General features: G+C 51.2%; 1 protein-coding gene across 5 annotated transcripts in view; it reads right to left on the minus strand.

Annotated features, from left to right (window-relative positions):
- Window positions 1–27128, minus strand: part of LOC308224353 (voltage-dependent R-type calcium channel subunit alpha-1E-like) — a gene marked incomplete at its 5' end in the record, with an annotated part of 94457 nt that overhangs the window by 26221 nt on the left and 41108 nt on the right. For 3 of the 5 annotated variants that reach the window (XM_080624171.1, XM_080624169.1, XM_080624168.1), the window contains 17 exons: window positions 4014–4120; window positions 5153–5212; window positions 5769–5898; window positions 6406–6565; window positions 7167–7441; window positions 7539–8147; window positions 12442–12539; window positions 13933–14000; window positions 14301–14418; window positions 14787–14859; window positions 15198–15329; window positions 15442–15554; window positions 15805–15917; window positions 17166–17375; window positions 17677–17811; window positions 18186–18239; window positions 18867–18982. In XM_080624171.1, the coding sequence (XP_080480297.1) occupies window positions 4014–4120; window positions 5153–5212; window positions 5769–5898; window positions 6406–6565; window positions 7167–7441; window positions 7539–8147; window positions 12442–12539; window positions 13933–14000; window positions 14301–14418; window positions 14787–14859; window positions 15198–15329; window positions 15442–15554; window positions 15805–15917; window positions 17166–17375; window positions 17677–17811; window positions 18186–18239; window positions 18867–18982 (2571 nt within the window). Of the gene's footprint in view, window positions 1–4013; window positions 4121–5152; window positions 5213–5768; window positions 5899–6405; window positions 6566–7166; window positions 7442–7538; window positions 8148–9386; window positions 9444–12441; window positions 12540–13932; window positions 14001–14300; window positions 14419–14786; window positions 14860–15197; window positions 15330–15441; window positions 15555–15804; window positions 15918–17165; window positions 17376–17676; window positions 17812–18185; window positions 18240–18866; window positions 18983–27128 lie in introns of all 5 variants that reach the window. The other 2 variants (XM_080624172.1, XM_080624170.1) reach the window with 2 other exon arrangements.

Consider the following 27128-nt stretch of genomic DNA (forward strand, 5'->3'; position numbering starts at 1 on the left):
GTGAAGTGACTGGCATAGTTACCCCAAAGCATTTCTGTCGGCGATCCAGCCCGTCAGCCACCAAACAGCACCAGCAGAGAGAGGGAAAAAGAAAGAGGAGAGGAAGAAGGTAAGAAAACCATCAGGGGAGCTGCAGGGGGATAACTGCAGTCTCTCAGGTGCAGGGACCCTGCAGCAGCCCTCACTGCCCCATGCCTAGGTTGAAAGGCACGACAAGTAGACCACCCTGTGTCCTCCAGGATGGGGCTTATCTGCAAGGAGGGACTCACCCAGCAAGCTAGGAGCCCCTGCCCACCCCGCTGGAGATTTTAGGAAAGGGGCACACAGTGAAGCCCCTGCTGTGAGAGGAACTGCAGAGAGTGGGACAGTGGGTAACAGCAGGCAGGCACACGGTGCTCCTCAGCCAGGAGTTGGGGAGAGACCTTGAGACCTGGCCCCAGTCAGCCAAAGGCAGGTGGGAACCTACCTGCAAGGCCATAGTAGTTCCCATCCAAACAGGCTAACTCTGCTAAATCACCTCCATCAAGAAATCCACTAATTAAGAGCCTGAGCTGCAGTGCAGGATCTCCTACAACCCAGCAGGACATCCACTTGGACAAGCCAAGGTGGTCTATAAGATCCCTTCCTGAAAACAAAACTCTGTCCTTTGCTTGATCTGAGTCCCTGCCACGTGCACAGAGTGCTCAGCACTGTCAGTAAAGCTTAAGAAGTAAAATATTTCTTAAAAAAACATAAAAGTAACCCAAGATTCTGGCTGTATTTCAGTGAAACAGATGGAAGGTGTGTTGAAAATGTGACAGTTTAACTTTGTAGCACTTCCATGACGTGATACCAGCCCACTGTTCTGACCAGCCTCACCCCAGATTATTCTGCAGTGGGCACAGGTCACTCATGCTTCCAGACACTGGTGCTGACAGGCATAAGGAATTGCTGCTTGGCAAGGAAAGAAGCCCCTTTGCTGGGTACCTCAGTGTGGAGAAACACCTGCCCTTGCTCACCAGGTAAGAAAATGAGGGCTACACACTGACCACCCAACCTTTTCACCACTCAGCCTTTCCCACTGCTGCAACCCCACACGCAGAGGCATCACTGCCTCTCGGCAGCTCTGCAAAGGTGCAAGTGAGCACCGCTCCTTTACGCAATGCCTATCAGACAGTGTCATGGGAGGCAAAAGCAAACAGGGTCTTTAGTTATGGTTCTGGTTATTTCAACTAATTTAATTTGAACTCTTTGGAGATGTATGGTTTTATATTGGGCTTTTTATTTAGGCTGCATTTGGACTGACGTATTAGTTTTCCACATGGACAGCAACAGATGAGCCAAGACAGTCTATTACTCAGGATGTATGGGCTCCGAGGAGGCAGTGGACAAGTCACTATAGCACACAAAGAGACGGCTTTACAGGAGGACATCTGCTTATTGGTGATTTTGATGTGGCATTAATAGCCAGCAGATGATGGTGGTGTCACTGGACGCGCTCAGAGACCTCCTGCTCTGCCCACAGCTACCCAGAAGCCCTGTGGGAAAACCAAACTGCAGAAGGAGGCAAGAGGGGCAGAAAACGCACAGCATGTCCCAGCAACACTTCTACCAGGAAGTACTTCTACCCTGTCAATAGTTGCTCTCACCAAACAATCACTGCAGTCACCCTGTGGGCATTGCTTTTCCCACTGTGCTGGGTGGAGGTAAGGAGAGGGAGAGAAAGGACGCTTACCCCCACCCCAGCCCCATATCAAACTGCTCATGGAGGGAGAAGAAAAGGAGATGATTCAAACATCACCACCAGTTCTTCTCTTGAAACCAAGAGGGAGGGAAAGAAGGAGGGAGGGAGAGCAATGGGTTGGGACACATATAACTGGAGAACATCCTGCAGCTCCGCAGCAGTGATGGGCTGCCAAGGGGAGAAGCAGGTGTTCTTATAAATGCTTTATAATGTATAAACCCATCAGAAATCACTGCAGCTCCTTTGTTCCCCTCACCCCCAAAGCCATGAGATCATCTCCAGCAGGAGCCACCATTGGGTGTGGGGGAGGGGGACAATACTGCAGGTTCACATTATAAAAAGCCCTCATCCCTGACACAAGCAACTCGGTGTCTACCTGGCTATAGCTGCAAGAGTGAGCAGGCAACATAGATTCTTGCTGCATTGCCACAGCCAGTGGTGGTGCTCACCCTCAAGAATTCAGCTGCCCTGTTGCGCAAAGGGACCTGTCCTTCCCTTGGGAGGCTGGGAACAGGTGGCAAGCAGAGATGGAAAGGGCACAGCAGCTTTCCCACATACTCAGCACTGGCACATGGGGACCCTGCCGGCTCCAGCGGCCACTCCAGGAATCGTGTTACCTTTGTGGGGAGGGGGCAAGAGAACAGTAAGCTAACAGATTATGGTACTGTTAGCAGTGGTAAGGACATCCCATCCACCCAGGAGCAGGCTGAACCATCAACCTATGGACCTCCAGCCATCAAAAAGTCTTGATGGAAGACTTTCCTTCCAGCCTTGGAAGGAAAAGGCTCCCTTGTCCTCTTGAAATTCCCTAAACCACCCAGTGCATCTTAAGGCTGCTGAAGCCCTTGGCCCTGCTCCCCCACCTCCGCATACTCTGAGGGGCTGTTCTGGCAAAAGAAGACTCAGCCAGACCCTGGAGATGCTGAATCCATCCTGGGTGGCTCAGAGCAATATCCCCAGCTGTGAAACCTGCCCCATGGTCTTTCCCCATCCCAGGGTCTGCGGTCAGCCCCCCTTCTTTGCCCAGGGACTGGTTCCTCCCTGTGCTGAGCAAGCTGAATTCTCTCATGCTCCTCCCAAGGAGAGAGCAGTGGCAGAAAGCATCAGGAGAGGAAGTGGGTGAGAAGGATGAGGAAGGCAAAAGCAGTGAACCAGGGAAGGTGCAAGTGAGTAAGAGCAAAGGAAAGGAGCTGCCACCTGGCCTTGGGTGAGGAGGGAGGGATGGATTATGGGCCGTAATCCATCGAGTGACCTCAGAGCTTGGACTCAAACACCCCAAGAGCCTCACACAGTACCTGAGCTGTGGACAAGGACAGGGCTCCAATCCCTCTCACCAGCACTAATGTCACCGCCGCCAGTGTTAAAAGCACAAAGAGAGAACAACAGCATGACAAACGAGCATGAGCCTCTCCTCTCTTCTCCTTTCCCTCCACAGGCACTAATGAGGAACCACAGCCCTGGGGACAAGAGGGTGCCCCTTATCTGCAAGCATCACACTGGCACCCACTCTCTGGGTATCAGCACATTCTCCCTGCACTCTCACTGTACCTCCTGTCCAATCAGCAGCACAGAGGGGGGCAGAGCAGCATGAAACTCATCCCTGGATGCTCCTGTCCTCCATGGCATGGGCACCAGAGACATTAAGCCACCCTGCAGAGGAAGACCTGCAGGTGCCACAGGTGCAAGCTTGGTACTGGTGCCAAACTGCAAGGCGATGCTCAGTGGGGACATACTTCAGAGCAAGCACTCTGCCTTCACTATGATGCTGCAAAGGATGCAGGCACAAACCCCACTTGCTGCATCTCCATCCCTGCAGGTATCCAGGGCAATGCTCTCTCCCTAGAGCAGAAGAAAAGTCAACAGCTACGTGGGACCATTTTCAGCACAAACATCTTCGGAGGGGAGGCCCACCTGACAGGCTGCTGCCTTTTTTGTGCACCCCACGATGCATACCAAGTGTGTAACTTTGCCACCCTCAGGTCTTTTTACCTCCCTAACAGTTCCTTCTGCACTCTTTCAAGTCCACTTTCACCACCAACCTCCTAGCATCTCCACCTTGCCTTGCTTTGACCCCTGCCTGCTTGCTCACCAGCATTTGACAAACAAGGAGAAATACATCTCCAGAGCAGCCACACACCACTGCCAGAAGCCGTCCCAGAAGCAGAACAGAAGGGTGGTGCAGAGAAATAAAAACAAAAATCAGGGTCTAGCAGCTGTAACACAAAGCTGCATCTTCCTCCCACCCCAGCCAAGGGAAGGCAGGGAGCTGACAATGACAACAGCCACTTACGCCAAGGCAAAAGCCACCAGCGCTCCCACCACAACGATGAAATCCAGGATGTTCCAGAGGTCTCGGAAGTAGGAGCCATCCTGCAGGATCAAGCCCTGATCAATCATCTGGAGAGGAGAAACGGTGAGAAAAACAGGCAGGGAATAAGCAGCTTGGCCATGAAGTGGAAGCAGCTGCAGGCAGGACATGCTGGGGGACAGGGACATCGATGGGGAGCAGCAGACCAGTCCTCCCTGTACCTTGGGTATATATCAAAGAGCATCATATTTTGTAGGAGCCTGGAGGCTGATAAAACAGTGCTGAGCACTCTTGATTCCCACTGCTAAGTACCAGGCTTTAGGTCTCCATCACAGAATCAACTAGGTTGGAAAAGACCTTTAAGATCATCAACCCCACCACTAAACCCTGTCACTGAGGGCAAACTGATCTCCCCTCAAAATCCCCCCTCATGGTTGCCCCTCATAATCTCCAGTCACAGCCAACTCTCATCTGCCCCCTCATAGCGGCCCACACTATATAGCTGCTGCCCCTACCCCTCATGGCCACCCCTCACAGCCCATGACTGCCCCTGCTCTCCACTCACAAACGTCCCTCATGGCCACCCCTGCTCTCCCCTCATGATCTCCTCTCACCCTCATGGCTGCCCTTGCTCTCCATGATTTCCCCTCACTCCTCATGGCCACCTCTGCTCTCCCTTCATGATTTCCTCTCACCCCTCACAGCCGCCCTTGCTCTCCCCTCATGATCTCCCCTCACCCTCATGGCTGCCCCTGCTCTCCCCTCATGATCCCTCCTCACAGCTGCACCTGCTCTCCCCTCACGATCTCCCCTCACCTCTCATGGCCACCCTTGCTCTCTTCTCATGATCCCTCCTCACAGGTGTGCCTGCTCTCCCCTCACCCCTCATGGCAGCCTCTCCTGTCCCCTCACCATCTCCCCTTTCCCCCTCCCACTGACCGACACCTTTGACATGCCTCGGCAGAGGTGGGAACAGTGTGTGCACTCCGCACCCACCCACTGAGACTCCAGAATCATCCAAATTTAGGACGAGAACTTGAAAACTGAACTATTTCCCACTTGCTGCATGGACACTGCAGGACTCGGCACCTCCAGCACAGCCAGCCTGCAAGGGCTCTTACCTTGATAACCATCTCGAAAGTGAAAACACCGGTGAAGACATAGTCAAAATACCTCAGGACCTGCAGAGAGAGGGCACAGGTACTCTGCAGCCACTGCCAAGCAAACGGGCTCGCTTGTGCCCACCCAGAGCCCATCACCACCCTGCATCGGGCCGGCCTGGCTCAGGTGCAGGCGGAGGGTTGGCTTGCTTGCCCCAAACCCAGCCTGTTCCCTAGGAGTTCAGGACAGCCATAAATCCAGCCTGTGCAGGTGGAAGGGAAACATTTGCTGTGCATGGTGCAAGCAGCTCTGAAATCTGAGAGCCAAATCATGCTCGCCTATATCAGTGCCTGTGCACATCAACATCTCCCCAGTTCAAGCTACTTTACTGTCAACAAGGTGCCCTGGTCTGCTCCCCAGACTCCAAACCCCAAGTGTGGGAGACTGAGAGCAATTTTCAGGGTTTATAAAGGAAGGTGATAGGAAAGAAGTCAGACCCCATGGCACTGTGCAGGTGCTGCCACTGGCTCCCCTGATCCATGTCCCACATGTGCCCCACCATGGAAGCTAAAATCCTACAGCACCTCTGCCTGCATTGCCTGCATGATAAGGGGAATGGGGGACGTTTGCAATCACTTTGTTGCGGTCGGAGTTGGTGAGGACAGGATCCTCTGCTGCAAGGGCAATGCTGCTGGCGGCGATCACCAGAAGGATGCACATCTCGAAGTAGCGCAAGTTCACGATGTAGTGGCAAGCCCTCCGCACCCTGCAGGGAGACAGCCTGACTTGTGAGCCTCTGGCATGGCGCATGTGCAAAATCCACCCCACCTCACTGTCTTTCAGGGCAGGACAGGGCAGCAAAGTCTAAGGAGAAAAACAAGGGAGCCCAGGAGGCTTGATGGCCTCTTTGCTCAGCTGTTCCAGCCCCCCAGGCAACCCATGGCCAGCCAGGGATAGTCCCTGAGAAACTGGGGTGCTTACTCTTCCAGGCTGCTGGAGCTGGGCAAGAGCTACAGGGGAGCAGAAAACTGCAGGTAAACGTAAAAAGTGTTGAATAAAAATCACACCTAACAATCAGCAGTTGGGAGAGAAAACTGGGAGCATGGCTGGCACAGAGGGAGAGCACTGGTGGGGCTTGGGGAGCACCATGGCTGACTGAGAGCTATTCAACCCCCTTCCCAAGAGGATTCCCTGTTTTCAGTGATGTCTAGGGGCCTTCCCCTTGCAGAACTCCCTGCCCACAGGCTCCTACAGTCCAAAAAAAATGTCTCACGGGTTGGTGGTGCTGAAGATGAACATGGAGCTGTGTGGCACCATCGCTTTGCCCGTCTCACTTTTGTCCTTCTTCCGCTTCTTCTTCTCCATCTCCTCTTCATCCTCTTTGGTCTCAGCCTCCTTTAAGGGGCTGGCTTCACCATCTGTCTTGTTGCTAACTGCAAGAAAGCGAGAGCCTTTGCCCAGCCTCGTACCGAGACAGCACTCTGGGGTGTCACTGCCACCTGGGCACATGCAACCCCCCTGGTTTCTGCTTTGCATCCCCATGCCATTAGGGGAAGAGCAACCAGAAGGAAAGAAAAGACACAAGCTGCCAGGATGAAGCAGATGAAAGGGGTTTTAACAAGGCCAGCTTTCACAGTGCTGTTTAATTAATAACACTGTTTAAAGCACTCACCTTGACAGCAAGGTTGCTGTTAAGGAGTTTGAGTGGCAGCAAGCTGGGTGGAGGCTGTGAATGTGTTAGGAAAAACAGGGGATGCATGTGCTTTGCCCAGGCAGAAAGGAAGAGGGAAGGAGGGATCAGGCGAAGGGGTGGGTAGCAAGGAGGTAAGAAAAGGAGAAGCTCCCCAGGAGATGGTGGCACATCAGCATTGTGCTGCAAAACTGGGGTGCCAGAGGGAGATGCTGCAAGAAGCAGCAAGGAAAGCTCCCCAGTTGATGGATGCGGATAGGAAAAGCCACGCAAACAAGCTTTCCACCCCTGCCGAGTCCATGAGGGATGGGAGAGGGACTCAGGAAAGAGAGATGGGTCCTCACTCTGTACCACAGTGGAGTCGTGGACATCGATCATGATGGCGGTGCTCTCTGTGGCCTTCTCGGTGGTAGGGGTGATGGAGGAGAGGTCGGGCTCGCTCCGGCTGACAGTGCGGCTAGCCTCCAGCAGTGCTTGCTCACTGGTGTCCGGGCTGCTGCAGTCCTGCTCCATCAGGCTGCCCATCTTCCCCCGGGAGGGCTCAGGTGCCATCTGCGGGGGGGGCCCCGCCTCAGTGGTCCCAACCAGTTCGGCATCACTGGCAGAGACCCCATTTGTCCTGCAGGATGGATGTGGGAGAAAAAGAGGTGCACGAAAGTAAGGGGAGAAGATAAGAAGCTGTAGGAACAAAAAAAATGCCCTCCCTGGGTACCAACCTGAAGGGCTCCCCACTTGCTGCTGTCTCCTCCTGAATTAGCGCTTCTGCTGCAACCATGTCTCTGCACTGGTCCCCATCCTGCATCCTCTCTGTGGGGCTGACCTCCTCCAGACTCATCTCCTGGCTGGCTGAGCGGCTCCCCAGGGTGCCAGCTGGCTCCTTCCCCTCCATCCGGGCTCTGCGGTGCCGGCTGCGCCGCTGGCTCTGCCTCATCCTGGCCCTGTCCTCAATGCCACCTCCTGCCCCGTCCTGCTCGCCCAGCTCACAGTTCCCATGGCACGACTTCTGGTGCCAGGGCTCCTTGTCTCGCTTGGCCCGGGGCGATGGGCTCCTCCTGTCCTCACCACCGCAGGGGTTGGCTCCTGGGGCTGGCTGCTCAGGTGCCTCAGCCAGCGGCCGCTCAGCCTTGCCACTCTGCTCCTCGGCGCGTTTCTCCAGGGTGATGCCATCCCCTGGTTTCTTCCTGCGGAAGATGCTGGCATGGGGGTTGATGAGAGGTGGCTCATCCTTGTTGATGCCCTCCTGGCTGGACATCTGCATGTGCCGGCGCAGCTGGCTGGTGCGCTGCTCCCACACCGACATGTGGTGCCGCCGGCGACGCTCCCTCCTACAATGGGACAGTTAGAGATTGGCGTCCCAGCCACCCCTGGTGAAGTACGCACCCTGGATTCAATTTGGGAATCCCAGGGAGAAGAAAATACCATCCCCAGGGCTATGGGCTGGATTTCTGCTTCATCCTCAGTCCTCCAACCTCCTTTTGGTGCTGGTAGGGGCTGAAAACAGGGCTGAGACTGAACTTCTGTCCTTCAGAAGGCACCAGGCTGATGGAAGACCAGTTCTAGTAGCCCCACAGCTAGCCTGAAGCTTTCAAATAGTGTGCCCAGCTTGCTGTAGCACCCAAAACCCTGGCTTGCCCTATCCCAGCCAGGCAATGACTACCTTCCTCTTGCGTGATTGCCTAGGGACGCCTTCCTAAATATGGGCAATGCCCTCCCACTGCAGATAGGGATTCCATCCTTGCACTGGGGATGTCTCTGCATCATCAGCTTCTTGGAGCTGGGCTCCTTTCTGGAGCAGCACTGTCCTAACAGTACAAATGATGTTGCAGGGACTCTGACATGAAAGCCAATTTGCCAGCAAGAGTGGCAGTCCTGATGGAATCAGGGCACTAAGAGGGGAAAAGATGCCAGGTACAAGACCTGCCTTTCTCAGGTCAATGGGAGATGTCCTCCTCACAGGGTGCAGGAGGTCCCCTCTCTCCCTGTGCTCAGCTACACCTGGCCAGGACAGCCTCTCACCCAGCACATCCCAGGTAGAAAGCCTGCCCCAAGGCTTGGGGAGCAGCAGTTTTGGCTGTCTGCAGGGGAAGGAGGTGTATTGGGCTTCTCTCTGTTCCTGCAGCTCTGCTCTAGGGAGGCCTGGGCTATGCCATGAAACTTGCAGAGCTGTAAATATGCATACAAACACCCTGGAGAAGACAGACAGGCCCTTCCCAACACACCTAGGCACACAGAAACACCCATGAGCACACACATGTACATACACTGCTCACCCCCCGAGCATGCGTGACTGCACATCCACGGGTAGCAGCACGCACCGACACACGTACTGCATGGCACACACATGAGGAGGTTCGGCACACACAAAACCACGGCTGCACGCACAAATCCACGAATGCCCACGCGCGCACTCACGAAGAGGGGTGCAAAGGAGCACACTGAATACAGGCACACACACGTGACCCCCCCGCCGAGGCGGCCAGCGGGGAGCAGTGTGCACTCCAGCCCCGCGGACGCACAGGAAGCACAGGAGCCACAGACGACACGCGCCCCCCCGGCCCACATACAGGTGGCTGCTGCGTGGCTCCCACATCGACATGTGGTGTCTCCTTCGCCTGTCTCTTCTGGGGAGGAAAAACAAATGGGTTCAATTCCCTCTTCACCCCTCCTTTGACTCGTGTGGGCAACACAAGAGAGGTGTCCCCCCGCGCCGGGCAGCCGGCATCTCTTTGCCTATCGGCCGCCGGCTGCTGGGATGCCAGAGCGCAGCAGTCAGCAGTGAACCCCCTGCACTTACGTGCTCACACACCGGCAACGAGCTGCCTGCAGGGCTTGCCGGCACTCACACTCACGTGCTGCGATCCATTCCGTGGGGGCCACGGACCCCTCCCCACGCCAGCCAGCTGTGCAGCTGCAGCACGGGCACTGCAGTGCAGGCTGCAGCCCCTCAGAAGCCCCGGTACATCCTTGGATATTTAACTCTTTGAAACTGCTCCAAATTCACTTCTCCCGGGCAACACATGGCAATTTGAAAGAGGAAGCAATGCATCAGGCCAGCCCCGAGCTGCTCAGAGCCACTGCCGTGGATTGATGCTGCCCTGAGACTGCAGAGGGGAACATGAAGCTCCCCAGGAAAAGCAATGCATGAGCCCAGGGCTGAGATGCCACAGAGCCCATCACCTAAGCAGCTTCAATGCAGAGAATTGTAATGGGGCTCTTGGTGCCCTTCACTCCCACTGATTTGAGGCAGCTGGGGCAATTGAAAGCTTTATCCTTTGTATCAGCTCAGAAGAGATTCAAATATGCACAGCTCCAAGCAAACAGCCCTGAGTATATGCAAATGTGCATGCAGTGATTTACAGGTTTTGCTTTTTGCAAATGCTCTGTGTGTGTGCAGGACATGCAAGCAAATATATTCCAACCACATGGGACCAAGCACCTGCGTGCACGCAGAGCTCATGCAGGCGAGATGGCGGTCATCTCGCTGCCGTCCTGCGGTACCCTCAGCCCGCAAGTGAGTCACACTGGTGATTGCCTCCTTACGGCCATGTGCATGGGAACAGCCTGGTGCCACGCTCAAGGCAGAGAGCGAGTTGCAGGCACCCGAAGCAAGTGGCCGCACCTTCAAATGCATCCACGCACCACGTTAGGCACCAACACATGACAGCATCCGCATGCGTCCATCTGGCCACCCACTCGTCAAACAGCCCCGAGCCATCTGCACCAGCGGCACCCATGTACAAATACAATACTCTGATCAGCACCACAGCTACCCACGCCAACCTGGCCACGTGGGAGCACTCATCCCTGAGCGCCACCGGACCTCTCTGCAGGCAGGAACGCATGTACCAAACCTGCCTGTGCCGCGTACCCACATAGAAATGAAGCCATCTGTGTCTGCACACACCCAAACACAGATACCAGCTCGGCTTCACCACTCTGAGTTTCCAACAGCCCTTCAGTACCAGCTCTGCTCTGGCTTGTCCCTTCTTGTGATGTCCCCACCATCCTTCCTTGGCTGCTGGCATCAGTGTAGCACCGACAAAAGCACATCAGACCTGATGCTGGAGATGGTTGCCCCCTGTGGCATCACACTCCCTTCCCTGCCCCTGACAGTATCCATCCTGATGAAGGGGAGGAGCTGGAAAACAGATCTGTGAATATCAATACCTCCCATTTCAATGCCACTAGAACAACAGCAAAAGGTTAAAGAGATTTGTTTCCTAATCAGCTGTATCTGACAATGTCTAGAAAATGCTAGCAGGGATGCGCAGTGTGGGTAAGTCCTTTAGTGCCCTAATAATTCCATCTCCACTTCCTCCTCTCTCCTATCTGTTCACTCTCCAGCCTCTTCCGCATCCTCAAGCCTTCTATTTCCTTGCTTTATCTGACATGTTCCCACTGGTAGCCAGAGACAGTCACAACACACAAACTCTGCCATGTCTCCTGTAACCCTCCCAGTACTTGGCCAGGCACAGATTTATTATGAACATCCCATTCCCAATACAGGGCAATATCTGCAGCTGCTTGGGAGACCAGGCAGGGCTTACAAGTACCCCCAGCTCCTGCTGCCCCTAAAACCACGGGTGATGTATGCAGGATGAGAGACCATTACATGCCATTACAGACGAGTCAGGGATGGGGCTATTCCTAATGCTGCCTTCAACCCCTCCCAACTGCTTGCCTGAAGACAGCAGTTTCTCTCGGTAAATCTGCAAGCGATTCTGCCGTGTACAAGTCTGGCTGAGTGTCAGAGCATAAGGAAATCTAAAATTCTCTGGGAAGGGATTCTATTAAAAAAAAAAAGGGGAGAAAAAAGAAATCCTTTCAGCTGTACTGAAATGTACTGTTTTGGGAAACAACTCAAAAAGCCTTGTTCCAATGTTGACTTTGAAAGTTTTATGTGATTTAGACCATATGACACTGCAAAATAAAGGGAAAAAATGTGTCTAGGAAGGAAAAAACAGAATTTTCTTCTGCTGAAACACCGATAGAAGGCTCCTTAACACCATGCTGGGGGTTTATGTGGCTTGGGGCTATGTTTTCCTGCCCAGATCAAATTTCTGTACGATCAGACCTGGTTTCACAAACCTGCTCCGTCTCTCATAACTGCATTCACTACCAGGGAAAGAGCTCGAGGGAGATTTGTGACACTGCTGCTCCCTTCTCCCCCAGCCCTGGCTGCTCTCCCGCAGCTCTGCCATGAAGAAACAGGAACAAATATCACCCCTCCTCAAGAAAATCTTGAGATACATTCCTCCACCCCAATCTCCTTTCCCACCCCTAGCAGCAGCCCTGAGTGTTTGAGCTGTACATTCAGGGCAGAAAGCCTCTTTTAGCATATTTCTGCCATGCTCAAGCACTGAGGTGGGCAATTCCAGGTCCTGTCGGGTGACCTGGACCCCACTCTGACAGCTCTCCAAAGCCACTGCTGCTCACAGAGAGCATGCTCCTAGATCTTCATCCATCCTCAGGAAGACACCCTGAGCAGGGACCTCTTTTTCTTGCGGCAGCCCCCACATCCAGCCATGTCAGGCTCCACTTCAGCTCTCCACTGGGAAGAGAAGCCCAGCTGGGCTTGCAGGGGCACTGGAGTAATCAGGGGTTGGGGGTGTCACTCACTCGATAGCGGGCATGTTTGGGGCAGACATGGGGCTGACTTCTTTGGCTTTCTGAAGGGCGTGCTTCTGATTAAATGCCTCCTCTTCCTCCTGCTCATCCTGCAGAGGAAAGAGGGGATGTGTTTAGTTGGATGCTAGGGTTTCAAGTGAAAGTACAGCCATTTGAAGCAGCAAAGGATGCACAGGTCTACCTTAGATGCCAAGGCCTGCAGGAGAAAGGGTACCTGTACTTCCAGAGGCAGCCTTTAACTTGTGCTATGGGGACACAATTTCCCCACTACACCAGATCTTACTGAAGGCATCAGCACTACTTAAACAAGTGAACCCAGCCCATTCCAGACAAGAGCCAGGCTGTGCATACTAGAACAGCCCCAGGCAGCATAGACTAGCTCAGCCCTGCCTTCTTCACAGCCACAGGGGTGAGATAGGCATCCCCCAATGGAGTGGGAGGCAAGGCATCCACAAATGACCCCGGCAGAGACTGTATTGCTTTAATTAATATGGTTGTGTCTCTGGAGCAAAAAATGTCATTAGGAGTCATTAGCACACATTCAGCCTTTTCAAAAGCTCAGTGCTCTCTTAGTTGATGCTGCTGGTACCCATGGGGCTCCCCCAGCCCTCTCACCCCAATGCAGCCAGCAGGCCCTGGAAGTGCCACCTGCACCCACCACGGGAGGACAGGGACCCACACACACCCCTCCAGCCAACAAGCATCATGCCCTCTTTTGTTTGCTGCCAACGGATCAAATTTACACCAGCATGGAAACCTCTCAGTGAGCCTTAGAGACCTGAGTAATAGGCATGGGCTCTGCAAACAAACAGGCACCACAGGATTCCTGGTTCACTCCAAAGAGCGGCAATGACCCTTGCAGCTCTCACCTACTCACCATTATCCAGATGGTGCCCCAACACTTTAGCATTCCCAAAATATTTCCCAGCATGGTCATAAAAACAGCTAAGCCCAAAAACCTTCTCAAGCACCATCCCAAATAGCATCCTGAATCACGTCCACTGCCTTGCGGGTAGATGGGAAATAAATACTGGCACTACTGGAAAGCCTTCCCACTCCACATCTCCAGAGTACTTTGGCAAATAACCATCCCTGCATCAGACCCCATCAGACAGATGAGTTATTGTGGTTTGACCAGAGGCAAACAAAACTAGGAAGCTTAACAGGGAAATAGTTAAGCCACACTTTATGGGAAATATGGGTGTTCCTGGAGATATTAGAAGGTTTAAGCACTTTCATAAATCAAAGTCTAAGTGGCTTTGCCCAGTAATATGGGTTTGTGTTTCAGGGGAGCACCCTCAGTATGTTCCTAGAGAAAGAGCTTCCATTTCCAATTTGACCCAACCTCTTTTCAAGCTAAGGGACTTGGTGGCCCTGGCTCTAGAGTGAGGACAGTCACAGGCACTGCTCCTGGTGCCTTTCCTGCTGGCCATCTCCTTCACTTTCTGCACAAGAGAAATAAATGGAGCAACATGAACGTACCTTCGTGAGCTCCTGAGCGTTGGCCAGATTGTCCACTGCAATGGCCAAGAACACGTTTAGCAGAGTATCTGTGAGCAGCTAAGGATGCACAAGCCATGTGTTAAGGATGTGCGTGCCTGCAGCCACCAAATGAGAGTGGCCCTAATGGCTCAAGGGACAAACTCCTCACCCATCCCATATATATAGCCCTCAGTGCACCTTCAGACAGCTCCTTCTCTGCATCTGGGATACACAGGGCTGCTGTACGTAAGATATGTCTCCCTCAATTGGGAAAGGAGGAAGGAGCAGTAGGTGGGGAAGGGGATGCCCTCAGAGAGAGTGATGAGATAGGGTTATCTTCACTAAAAGCACAGTAGCCAGGTGGATACAGTTTCCAAACAAGGTGAGGACGATGAAATAGATGGAGGACCACATGCCTGAGCGAACGCCTCCCTGGGAGCGGATGCCATTGTACATCACCTCGTTCCAGTCCTCACCCGTCAGTATCTGCAGGAAAGCAAACCAGCAGCTCTGTCACCCACACCTTCCCGTCACCTGGACAGGACCTTGATCTATCCCACCAACATGCAGGAGCCAAGTACAAAGGCCCTGTGCAGTGGATAACTGACTTCTGCAGCTGCAGCACTTGAGGGAGATGATGCTGGACACTGCTGAGGATTTAGGTGTCCTCAGAAGAGTTTCCATCTCTTTCCATTTAATTAGTTACACAGGAGGAGAGGGGGATGAAGTGAGTTATATCCTAACAGCTGATGGAGGGGAATTTGTTTGGTTTAAAGAACCCTTTCCAACCAGGGAGGAGCAAACCAGTGGTCCCAAGTTCCTTTGGTTGTATCCCTTTGCAGCTCAGCTCCTACCTGAAAAACTGTCATGATGGCAGCAGGGAAAGTGTCAAAGTTGGCTGATGGCGTCCCATCGATGAAGTTAAACCTGGAGGTGGAATTGGGAAGACATAAATGGGCTGGAGTACCAAGAATATAAAACCCCTGAATGCTGTGCTATCAGCTCTCTTGTGCTTAGGAGGACCTTTCCCCACTTTAAAAAAGGTCTCCTGAGCATTTGGTGCTAGAACCCAAAAGGTCTACTGGCCAGAAGGGCTCACAGAGCCCAAAGGCACGCATTGAGCAGGGGACTTCTGTTTGGGAGAAGTAGCACTGTTAGCAGAAGACTGAGGGGAAAGGCTACAGTCTTCCTAGGCACCAAAGAGGGTGTCATTGCTTGGCTTTAACACCAAAAGATTCCTTTTCCCCAGACATGAAATGACCTACCTGCCTCCAAACAGCTGCATTCCTAGCAGGGCAAAGACTACAATGAAGAGGAAGAGGAGGAAGAGAAGGCTGATAATAGACTTCATGGAGCTCATCAGTGAGACCACCAAATTCCTCAGGGATGCCCAATACCTAGAAAATAGATACTGCTGGAGCACTTGCAGTGATGCCAACAGGAAAGCAGGATCTGGCTGCAGCCACAGTCTGAGATGAAGGGTAACAGGCATGTACAGTCAGTACGTACTTGGTTATTTTAAATATTCGCAGGAGACGAAGGGCTCGCAAAACACTGATCCCAAAAGAGGTTCCTGGTCTGAAGATAGCCCAAACCACTTCGAAGATGCTTCCCACCGTGACCTGGAAAGCAGACATAGCCATGAACCAAAGACAGGCTGTTGCAGGAAATCTTCACATGCCTGAAGATGAAGCACCAACTACCCTGCCCAAGACCTGGTGTCTCAATCTGGCACAGGGAGGCTGTCCTGGTAAAAAGGGCTCCCCTGCCCACTGCAAGGGCCATCCCATTCTTCTTCCCCTTAGTGCTTTGCACTGCAGATGCCTTCCAAACATCTCCCCACACAACCACAGCATCTCTGGGGACACCTACCCCACAGTCAAAGCAGTTGAAGGAAGAATGGAAGTAAAGGCGTGGCCCCATCCCGTACATCTTTAATGACATCTCCAGGAGGAAGAGACCAAGAAACAGGAACTCTGCATAGTCTGAAAGAGAAAACCCAAACATGCTACCCTTGGGGCACAGAGTTGCATGAAGCATCCTGCACACACCCAGCAGCGGCCCATATGGTACACCACAGAGACGGGACAAATTGAGGGCCATACTCTTCCCCAAGCTCTCAGGGTCTGGGATGAGGGAAGCCTGTCTTTGAGAAGCTAAACAGCATATAATAGAGCATCAACCACACAAGTTAATCATTCAGGGTAGATGCACTAGCGTACAAAGGGTATGAGAAGATCAGAGACAGCCACCATGGAGCAGAGCAGCTCTTTAGCGTTACAGACAGTGCTTGTGGCATCTGCAAAGATATTAACTACATGACACTGTAGAATATTAGCAACCTGGATTTAAATCACTGCACAACTGGAACATGGCCAGGAAAACGAAGCCAAACAGCCAAGAGCCAGTGAAAAGCTTCTCCAGCTATTTCATGAAAATTACCAGGCAAGAGTCTGGCTCTTCACTTTGTCCAAAAGATGCTTCTCACCATGACCAGCTGCCATACCACACTGTGGCATGCTGGAATCCCAGCAGGCCTGAGCATGGTAATGCAGATTTGGGCAGGCCCACTGCTTGACAGGGACAATTTCAAGGTGAGTAAGAATAATATGGCTGAGAAAGCAGCATTGTCCCTACTGCAGCAGCTCAGGGATAAACATGGCTGCTGTGGGGTTGACCACACTGCACTGCAGTTAGCACCATGCTAGAATAGACATGGGTGTACTGCCTCCGAGATCTGACCATAGCCCACGGAGGGCTGGGGGATGCTCCAATAGGTGGTTTCAAGCTTGGGATCTCCATGCCATGCTTTGCACCAAATCTTTAACTGGGGTTTCTCCCACAACCAGTCTCATCTCTGCAAATTCACACCTTTTCAGCAGTTGCTAGATGTATTTCCAGCAAGCTTTCCATCACCACTGTTCACAATTTTAGGATAAACCCAGCTCAGATCTGTTCCTCTCTCTTGACAAACACACCAGACCTGAAGAGCATATGGCCAGTACAACCCCTTCACGTTTATTCACTGGGGTGAAACAACCATCAGTGGCCATGAAGCCAAGGGCAAAGCTGAATTAAATCACTGTATGTGGTCCTTTGTTATCAGCAGTGAACAAGTGTAGTTCATGTTATTCCCCACCCAGCTCCATACGAGCGTGTCTCTGGTGAGATTCATCCACACATGCCCGGGGTAAGGAGCAGCTCTCACACCTACACAAAGCCCAGGGACTCACAGAGGAAGTGGGTGAGCCAGGCTGGCTGGTTGTGATGGACGATGGCCACACAGGCAGTGTTGAGAGCCACCAGGCTCAAGACGATCCAGTAGAAGACCTGGGATTTCACCATGTGGCGAACAGAGATGCGCAGCAGTCGCTCCTTGTGCCGTAAGTAGGAGGCACCGTCCACTCTGGCGCCTTTGAGACCAGAATGACTCAAGGGGTTACCTAAGGGAAAAGAGTGGGAACAAGATGTTGGATGCTCCAGTCAAGATGAGAGGAGGAGTTCAGTGCCTCAGCCTACCCTGTAACATGAGACAAGACAGATGGCTCACAGAAACTGCTTTTATGGGACAAGAATTATCCAGGCTGTTTTTGTGTGGCACAGTGGGCAGCAGGTGATTTTCCCCCCTTGCTGCCAAACTAGCAGAGATGGCTGGTCTATGATAGTCTCCACGTCATGGGTATGACTCTGGCAACTCATTAACTGGCAGAAGTTTTGGGGAAGCAAGCTGCAAACTTTACTGACCCAAGGTTGGATGAAGAGGTCTTCTTTGTGCCAGCCTCCGCTCGCCTACAGAGGAGATATCAACACAGTGTTCATCACTCGAGTCACGGTTCATGGCATCTGTCCGGTTCCTTTTGATGGTCGCTCGCCTGAGCACTGGGAAGGGAAGAGGAATGGGTGCTAGAGCCATAGTGGCCCAAGTATGTGGCTACCGACTCTGTTGGCAGCCAGCTCATTGGACCAGGACGTGGTGATTAGTACTTAGCTATCTCAGGTCTGGTAGTAAGGCAGAGATACTCAGGTGACCCTAGTCCAGAGTGCTCCCTTTCATGGAACCAGACACCTCCTGGCCTCCACATTGTCTCAGAGGTTATGTCATTGATTCACACCCCCACACCGCTCTCTTGGGCTGAAGATCCCACTGGGGTATCCCCAGGCCTCCCATCACAGCTGAAGGGTTTCAATCTCCAGCTACGGTCAGGTAGAAGGAAGGGTAGTGAGATTTTTAGGAAGGGTATTGCTTGTCTTACCTTCCAAAGCTGAGGTCCCAGAATTTTTGTTTTCTTCAGCCAGCATGACTTCCTCTATGCAAAACACACAGCTCAGCATCAGGAGATAAGATACCATCAGCTGAACACATCAGACTTACTGCCTTACTTACATGGGCTGTCATGCCTGGATGGGCTGTCAGCAGGAAGTCTGGAAAGCTCCACCACCCCCAGCCCTTACCCAGGTCAAGGAGCCCTGAAGTGGGCTCTGGTGAGTGTTTCCCCTCCAGACTGCTCCCAGTACGGGTATGGCTGGAAAACCACAGTCACCATTCACTGCTCTACTTTCCCACTGCCCACCACTGCAGGGAACTCCAGCAAGTATCAAAAGAGAGGAAACCATGGCAGAGCAAAGCTCACAGCCATGATGCCCACAGCCTCCCTCAGAGATGTAATACACCTCATGTTCAAAATACAACAGTTTCATGCCACAGAACATGAGGTTTCATGTTGGTGATGTCCTTGCTTGCAGCCTGGCTGGACTATCACACCATCTGGGACTGAGCTCACCCATGAAGCCAGTGCCAACATGTGAGCACCTGTGCAACTCTGGGATTGCACTGGATGATGTTCAGGGATCCCTTCCCATGCCCACCACCCATAATCAGCAGCATGCGGTGCCCACCATACTGCAGGGACCTCCCGTGGCCCAGCAGCCTTTACCCGCTTTGTCTATCCAGGCCCGGTAACCATTGAGCTCCCGCTCGATCTGCTGCTGGCGCCGTAGCTTCATGAAGGCTCGGCGGTTCTCCACTCTTTCACGTTCTTTGGCAAACTCCCTGGGAAAGGGCAGAAGGGGGTGGTGAGAGGAGTTGGGGTTGGGGAGATGCACAGCCATCCCCAGTCAAAGCATGGCCAGCGGATGGGTGAACAACCAGAGAGGTGGAGAGGCTTCTTTGCAGGAGGAAAGGCATGGATGCATGTGAGCAAACCCCTGCTTGGTCACTCAGCCCTGCATGCTCTAGCTGGGAGCCACTACTGTTCAGGGAGAGTGCTCCCAGTGCCACCTGCCTCCAGAACCAACTCAGCTTCTGCGTGTCCCTTAGGAATAAAAACTGGGCACTGTGGGCAGGCAGCAAAGGGGTGGAAGAGGGCAGGTCCTATCCGCCACTTTTACCTCCTCATCTGAATCCTTTTTCTTTCCAGCTTCTCCCTGAAGTATTTTCCCAGGGCCTGAGAGTATTTTTTCTGGACTTCAGTGTCTCACATGAACTGTCCAGATGTAATGACCAGTCCAGAGAAGGACGACAGCTGGCACAGCTCTGCAGTGGGCAGGAGTGCAGGCAGCACTTCACAGGCTCTGTGCCAGCAAAGGCATGTCAAACGGTGATCAGCACTGGCCAGAGATAATGCTGTGCCCCCTGCTCATGCAACCTCTAAGACACATGGTGCACAGATGTGCTAGCATCCAGATGCTCATGTGCACCCCTAGGGACACACATAAACACACTCCTCAGTACCTGAGACATATGATTTCACCTATAGCTCAGTCCAGAGCTGGGCAAAGACACCCATATGTAGCTAGGGCTATATACATCTTCTCACATGTAGTTAAAACACAAGACCATGCTGGTAGGCATGGTTCACTTTCTGTTTTACACACACCTGTGGCCATATGTAGAAGACCCAGGCAGATTTTTCATCCACCCTGTATGAAGCAGCACATGGAGCCCTAAGCATATATGCAAAGGCCATCACACACAGAGAAATTGAAATACCGAGCAGGAAACAGAGGGGTGGCCATGTAGGCAACCTCCCACCTACATCACTGGTGTAAGATGGGTCATATGTAAGATGACACAGCTGAACCCGCTTCTAGGAGGTCCCACACCCCACGCTTGCACACACTATGTACTCTGGGCATCTTGACTTTCGAGTTGCATCTCTACTGATGATCACATTTGCACACAGAAAGCATCTCTGACACCAGACATCCCCCCAGGACACCCTTCCTTGCAACAACACCAGGGGATGCAATATGCTGGCTGCAGTTCGCACTCCTATCCCAAGCCCCAGCAGCCACAGAAGCTTCAGGAGCACAGAGGAACACAGCCCGTGCCCTCAGCCCCCTCCCGGTTCCAAGGTGCTCTGAGGGAAGAGTGACTGCAAAGAAAAAATGGCATCATTCTCTCTGCTTAAGCCTGGGTTTAAACCACGACAAAGACAAACGTCTCTCTCCCTGCAGACTAGCAGCAATCTCCAGCCTCAAAAAAAATATTCAAAAGAACTGAAAGAATTGGTCTGTCTGCTGCAGAGAGAGTTCAAGTGCATTACCCCAGCTGAGCTATTACACCCTTAATGCTGTGTGGGCTTCTGCATGTGTGTGTGTATGTGTGTTTGTGTGAAAAGCCCTGAATGTTCCCTGCATCTCTTGTTTAAGATCCCCAGACAATTCAAGCATTTTTAATTCCACCCCAGGAAGGTGAAGCTTCCTGCCGCTCTGGCATTAAGCATCAAATGACTCTCCCCCTCCATCGCTGGCTTTCAGACTGAAATGAGACTTTCTTCCTAGGGCAGGGAAGGGGGAGAGAACAAAAGACAAGGAAGAGAAAAGCAGCCTAAGTGGAGGGAAGGAGGGCGGGAGGAGATGGGGGAGAAGGAAGGACCTCCCACAGCCAACAGTGAAACACACTCTCAGTTTTGGATATGCCATGCAAAAAACCCTTCTTGCATTAACTGGAGGAAAGGCAGGACCATTCTGGCTGTGCCATCACTGCTCACCAGCCTCTGTTAGCAAATTTCAAATGTCAAGATATGAAAAGATGTCATTTGCAGCCAGAGTTAATGGGGAAGTTGCCTTTCTCCCTCTGGTTTGGTTCACTGGTCTTCCCATGTGCTGAACCTCTGCTCCGTGGGCCATAACCCCATGCCAGCCAGCACCTTGGCAGAACTTTTGCCAGCCAGGCCCTGCAGATACATTCTGCAACTGGAAGCACTTGGAAAGCTTGCCCTGATTTACAACAGCTGAGAATCTGGCTCCTCTCTGCCACCTCTTGCTTACCCATCCCTCGGTCTTCCAGCTCCTCCTCTCCTGAGGCTAGTGCTCCTTTTGCTGCATGGTAAGAGAAGCCATCATCATGTGGCCACAATAAAACCCAGCCAGAAGGGTCAGCTGAGCCTCAAATCGCTTCTTCCCAGAGGAGGGAGCAGAGCATCTTTTCCAGCACTCCCCTCATCAAACAACATTTTCTCCTACCCAACCATTTGCTCATGGGGCCCTAATTTGTAAGAAGCTGATGCCACACACATCCAGGGACAAGGCCTGTGCAGCTGCGGCAGGGTCTCTGAGGGAGACACTTCCCACGTGCTTGATCCCTAATGGAGCTTAATTGCTTTTGTCCATTAGAAAGAGGAAGGGGTAGTAGAGAGGGGAGGGGGGAAAAAAAAGTTAATCTCAACTTAATGAATTATTACATTTCAGAATGATACGTTACCGAGCAGGGCAGCAGCGGGGGCTGGTGACATCTGAGAGTGGGTAGGCGATGCTGACAGATCAAGGATTGCTCAGAGCCAATTTGCAGCAGCGGGTAGAGATAATACTGTATGTGAGCAAGAACAGGGCCAGCAATGGTGACTGACAGCTGCTTGGGAAGGCTCCAAGTCACAGGCAGGGCAGCATCACAACGCTGAGAGAATTAGGTCCCTGCCTCTCATTGAAGGGCTCTGTTGTCCAGTGTGTTTGTTCTGCATCACCAGGGACAGCTCAATTTTGTCTTGCAAAGAACCCAGGGCTGTGCTGCCCCATTAGGTCCCTGAAAGCAAGGGGACAGCGCTGTCTCTACCTGCAAGAGCTCTGCTTGTCCACCTGGGTCTCCTGGCCCCAAATCCTTATGCTTCCAACTTGAAAACATCCACCCATGACAACTGAGCAACACTTGTGCCTACCCTGTGTCATTGCAGTCCTTCTCTATCCAGCCTCATAAAGCCAAAGGCATGCAGCGTGTGATGGACGCAAGCACTGAAGGTTGAGGTGGGAGCTGGGGAGCAGCGTGCCATCTGTCCTCCTGCACACAAGGGCACCATCCATCCACACGCTGTGCCCAGCCTACCGGGGCAATTGAAGCACAGATGGTTTGCTCCTCCTCTGCCTGCAAATTCTCCTCTACAGCCTTGGCATTCCCTTCACATGGCCTGAGAATGTATCTGCTCCCAGCAGGAAACCTTGGGGGACACCACACCTTCCTCCCCAGGCCCCCACACTGTCACTTACACCAGGGCAGTGATCCTTTCAGTACACAGTTGCGCTCTGAAGGACTGGAGAGTGTAGATCTGGTTTTAATGGGAGAAGAGCCCATGTGGAGCGTTCAGCTTGAAAACAGCCCCGCCTTTTTTGAAGACCAAATCCAAAACAAAATACCCAAGCACAAGAATGCTAACAACCAAAAAACACTTAAGAAAAAAAAAAAAATATATATATATAAATTACAGATACCGCAAACCACTTTTCTCCTTTTTTTGGAGTTTCTTTGAGTCCAGAGGAGATATATAGAACTGGTCACAACAATACTGTGGCTTCAGTGCTTTGAAATAACAAGCCAACCAACTTCAAACCTATCAATTTGTTACCTTTTACCACTATTAAAGATGCCTCCAGCAAACCAGTGACCAAGCAGGTCTTAAAACAATACAAGGCAGCAGAAAGGATGGTGTAAGAAAAGGATGCTGAGGATGAGGCAGAAGTACCATGCTGCTGGGAAAAAACACATGTAATGGGATGTATAACAAGGAACACCATCTGAAGACATCAGGTAATACTGCTGCTCTCTTCAGCACTCACAAGGTCTCAGCTCATGGCTCTGTTTCAGGTTTCAGCATCACAGTTTGAGGACAAAACACCTTCGACTCCAGGAGGTGAAGGTTATGGGCCAGAATTGACAACAGACGGTTTTTAAAACGCAGATGAGACAGGTGCAAACCAAGGGGATCAGATGGTATTTACCCAAGAGGTGTAAAGAAACTAAAGTAAGAGTGTTGAACTAACTGTGCAGTCTGTAACCTGGTGCTTCAACTTAAACAGACAGTGGCAAGCAAGCAGAGCAGAACTGGCACTGCAGACCAGGATTATTGTACTGAACCAATAGCAAAGGCTAGAGCAGCGTGTCCAAAAGGTACAAAAACCTCTGCAGAGGGAAGATGTGCTTCTTAGGTCAGCTTTGAAGGAGGCAACAAGTTTCTGAATATGGGTAAATGCTTGACTTAAGTTCACTTGAATTGCCAGAAGTCAGAGAAGATTCAAGGTCAGGCTGGACAGGGCTCTGAGCAACCTCATCTAATTGAAGATGTCCCTGCTCATGGCAGGGGGTTGGACTAGATGACCTTTAAAGGTCCCTTCCAAGCCATTCTATGATTCCTTAACAAAGCTGACTTATCTCAAGAAAGTCTTCTCATGAAGCGCTAACTGGTGAAAAGAAAGAATACAAGAAAAGGAAAACAGAAACATCCTATTTCTTGTATTCCATTTTAGCAGAGGCTTTGATCATCCCCCTGTACTACAGCAAAATATACGTATTTGCCACGTTGTGACAAAGCTGCAGCAAGAAGCAGAGCACACAGCTGATGATGTTGAAGAGAGCACATTTATAGAGCACTGGCAGACACACAAGTTGGGGAATGAAAAGCTGACAAGCTGTTGGTGACATCAAATTGTAAACCAGGAAGAAGCTGAGAGATACCAGCCCATTACATTACTGTCCCAGGGGCAAATGCTGACAGTTACCTTCTACCTTAGAGAAAGCTTATGATTGTCTACCTGGATTTTTCCAAGGCTTTCAACATGGTTTCCCACAGCCTCCTCCTTGAGGAACTGACACATTTATGGTCTATGCAGTGGATGTGGAAGTGGCTGACGAGCCGCACCCAGTGGGTGGTGGTGAATAACTCTTTTTTGAAACTGGTGACCTGTTGCAAGAGGGGTTCCCCAGGGATTGACAGTGAGCTCAACACTGATTAATATCTTCATAAGTGATCTAGATGATGGAATCAAATGTACCCTGATGAAATTTGCTGATGATAGCAAATGGAGTGGGGCAGTGGACACTTCAGAAGGGAGAACCACCCTGCAGGATGACCTGGATAGGCTGGCAAAGTGGGCTAACAAGAATCTTATGAAGTTACAAGGACACATGTAAAGTGTTGCACCTGGGAAAACATAATTCAAGGGTGCAGCACAGGCTGGGATCTACCCGGCTGAGGTGCAGCTCTGTGGAAACGGATCTGGGGGATCCTGCTGCACAGCAAGCTCAATATGAGTGAACAGTGTGCTGCTATGGCAAAGAAAGCCAACAGGATTTGCACCAACAAAGGCATTACCAGTAGAGATAACGAAGTCATAATCATACTCTACTCAGTGCTTGTCAGGCCATCTCTAGAATACTGTGTTCAGTTTTGGTCCCTGCTATATAAAAAAGATGTGGACAGGCTAGAGAGGGTCCAGAGAAGTGCCACAAAGATGATCAAAGAACTGTACAAGGAAAGGCTAAGAGAACTGGATGTCCTGGTTTCAGCCTGGATAGAGTTAATTTTCTTCCTAGTAGCTGGTGCAGTGCTGTGTTTTGGCTTCAGTCTGAGAACAATGCTGATAACACACCAATGTTTTAGTTGTTGCTCAGTAGTGCTTACCCTGAGATCAAGGACTTTTCAGTCTCTCACGCTCTGCCAGTGAGGAGGGGCACAGGAAGCCAGGAGGAAGCAGAGACAGGACACCTGACCCAAACTAGCCAAAGGGGTATTCCATACCACAGCACATCATGCCCAGTATAGAAACTGGGGGGAGTTGACCGGGAGCCATCAATCACTGCTGAGGTCAGACTGGGCTTTGTTGAGCAGGTGGTGAGCAACTGTACTGTGCATCACTTGTGTTTATTAGGTTTTATTCTCACTGTCTTTCTATTTCCTATGATTATTATTTACTTTATTTCAATTATTAAACTGTTCTTATCTCAACCCATCCGGTTTACCTTTTTCTGATTCTCCTCCCCATCCTACCAAGGCAGGGGAAGAGAGTAAGTGGCTGCATGGTACTTAGCTGCCAGCTGGGGTTAAACCATGACACTGAGTTTGTTCAGCGTTGAGAAAAGGCGGCGTAGGGTAGACCTCATCACCGCATTCCCGTATTTAAAGGGTGGCTAAAAAGAAGACAGAGACCCCCTTTTTACAATGGGTCACATGGAAAAGACGAGGGGTAATGTGTACAGGTTACTTCTACAGAGAATCCAATTGGACACAAGGAAAATTTTTCATAATAAGAAGAATCAGCCACTGGAATAATCTCCCCAGGGAGGTGGTGAATTTCCCAACATTGGACAGTTTTAAGATTTAGCTGGACAGCATGGTGGGCCATCTTGTCTAGGCCATGCTTTTGCAAAGAAAAGTTGGGCCAAATGAAACTTACGTCCCTTCCAATTTAGTATTCTATAATTCTATGACTGATTTAAATCAGATTTTATTATAAGCCATCGCTGATGTATGTCACTTCCACCAGGTCCTAAACGGACTTATATTAGACAGGACTTCTTCTTAGCAGCTTGAACAATTCAGAAAGACCTCGTCATGCTGGTTTGCACTAACACCCCACACTAAGAGGGGAAGTGAACAAAAATAGAGGCAGAAAGGACAGGCAATGACAACATGAAGACACAGGGGGAAGGCAGTCCAAATCGGAAACTGTCTCCACAAGTGAGGAAAGGACAGAACGTCTCAAGATGAGGAGCTACCAGAAGAAAAGTCAAGACTCCCAGCACTAAATTGCTCTTTTTATAAACTGGCTCCATACAGGGCCCATAGCAGCAGGGACAGGGTCACTATTAGCTAGTTGTGTTATAGGATCTCTTGGGTCCAGGCTTTGCACAGCCCTGAACATGAAGCTCAAAAATTCAAATAATTGGTATATGACAGAGAGTAAAAGCAGCAATGGAGACACTGAAATTACTCAAAGCAGCAAGAAACACAAGAGAGCTCAGACTTTGCATCTGCTGATGGGGAACCCAGCCCAGGACAGCAAGAACCCAAACTGAACAGCAAGGACTTTAAATACCTCCTGTCTTCAGTAATTCCTTTTTCTGAGCTTCAATCAACAGGCTCTCATTCATCCAAAAGCACAATCAGGAGCCACCAACATTGCAGTTGTAGAGTCTTAGTTTCAACATTTTTCCGAGGGTAACAACACTGAGGTTCACATCTCTGTCCCCATTGCTCAAAGAAGTCTGTTGTTTGCAGTGTTGCACCAAAGACAGCAATAACATGGTCAAGCTATCTGCAAGAAAGCTACAGAAAGGTGGCAGAGGGTCTGGTAGCCCCAGCAGTAAGAAGCAGAGATGGAAGCTCTGGATTTTATTTCGCTTTTACCAGGCAGGGCTGGTATGAGAGGCAGAGCTTCAATGCTTGAAGAGCCCCGGGCTTTGTTCACAATCACTCCCACTGGCTCATGCAGTGTTGGAAAAATGTCACTTGTTCCCTTCCCTCCTATGCTCCAGTTTTTATCCTCAGTAAGCAGAGAACAGTTTTATAGTCCCCCTTTGCAAGTGACAGTGATCTGCAGATGAAAACTGCATGGCCAGTACTGCAAAGTGAGTTACAGCATGGAAAAAAATCACCAATTTCCAACATTTCATCACATTAACTTCCCAGGAACTTCCAAACACTCTAATTGACACCTTCAACACACAAATACAATGAATTCAGAACCAACTATCAAACATGAAATCCACGATGCAACTGCCAGATATGTCACTTCACCATTGCAAAACAAACAAACAGCCACCTATGCTGTACAAAGAAGTGATAACGCTATGTGATTCATTTGGGGCATCCTGTCTACTTCACCCAACAGGATTGCCCATTACCCCTTGTAAAGATGGAGTCAGTCATGGAGGAACTGGGCATCTCCAAAGCCATCTGCCAAGCCAAAGAGCTGCAACCATGGCCACA

This window comes from Psittacula echo (genome assembly GCF_963264785.1).
Source record: "Psittacula echo genome assembly, chromosome: 7".
Lineage (NCBI taxonomy): Eukaryota > Metazoa > Chordata > Aves > Psittaciformes > Psittacidae > Psittacula > Psittacula echo.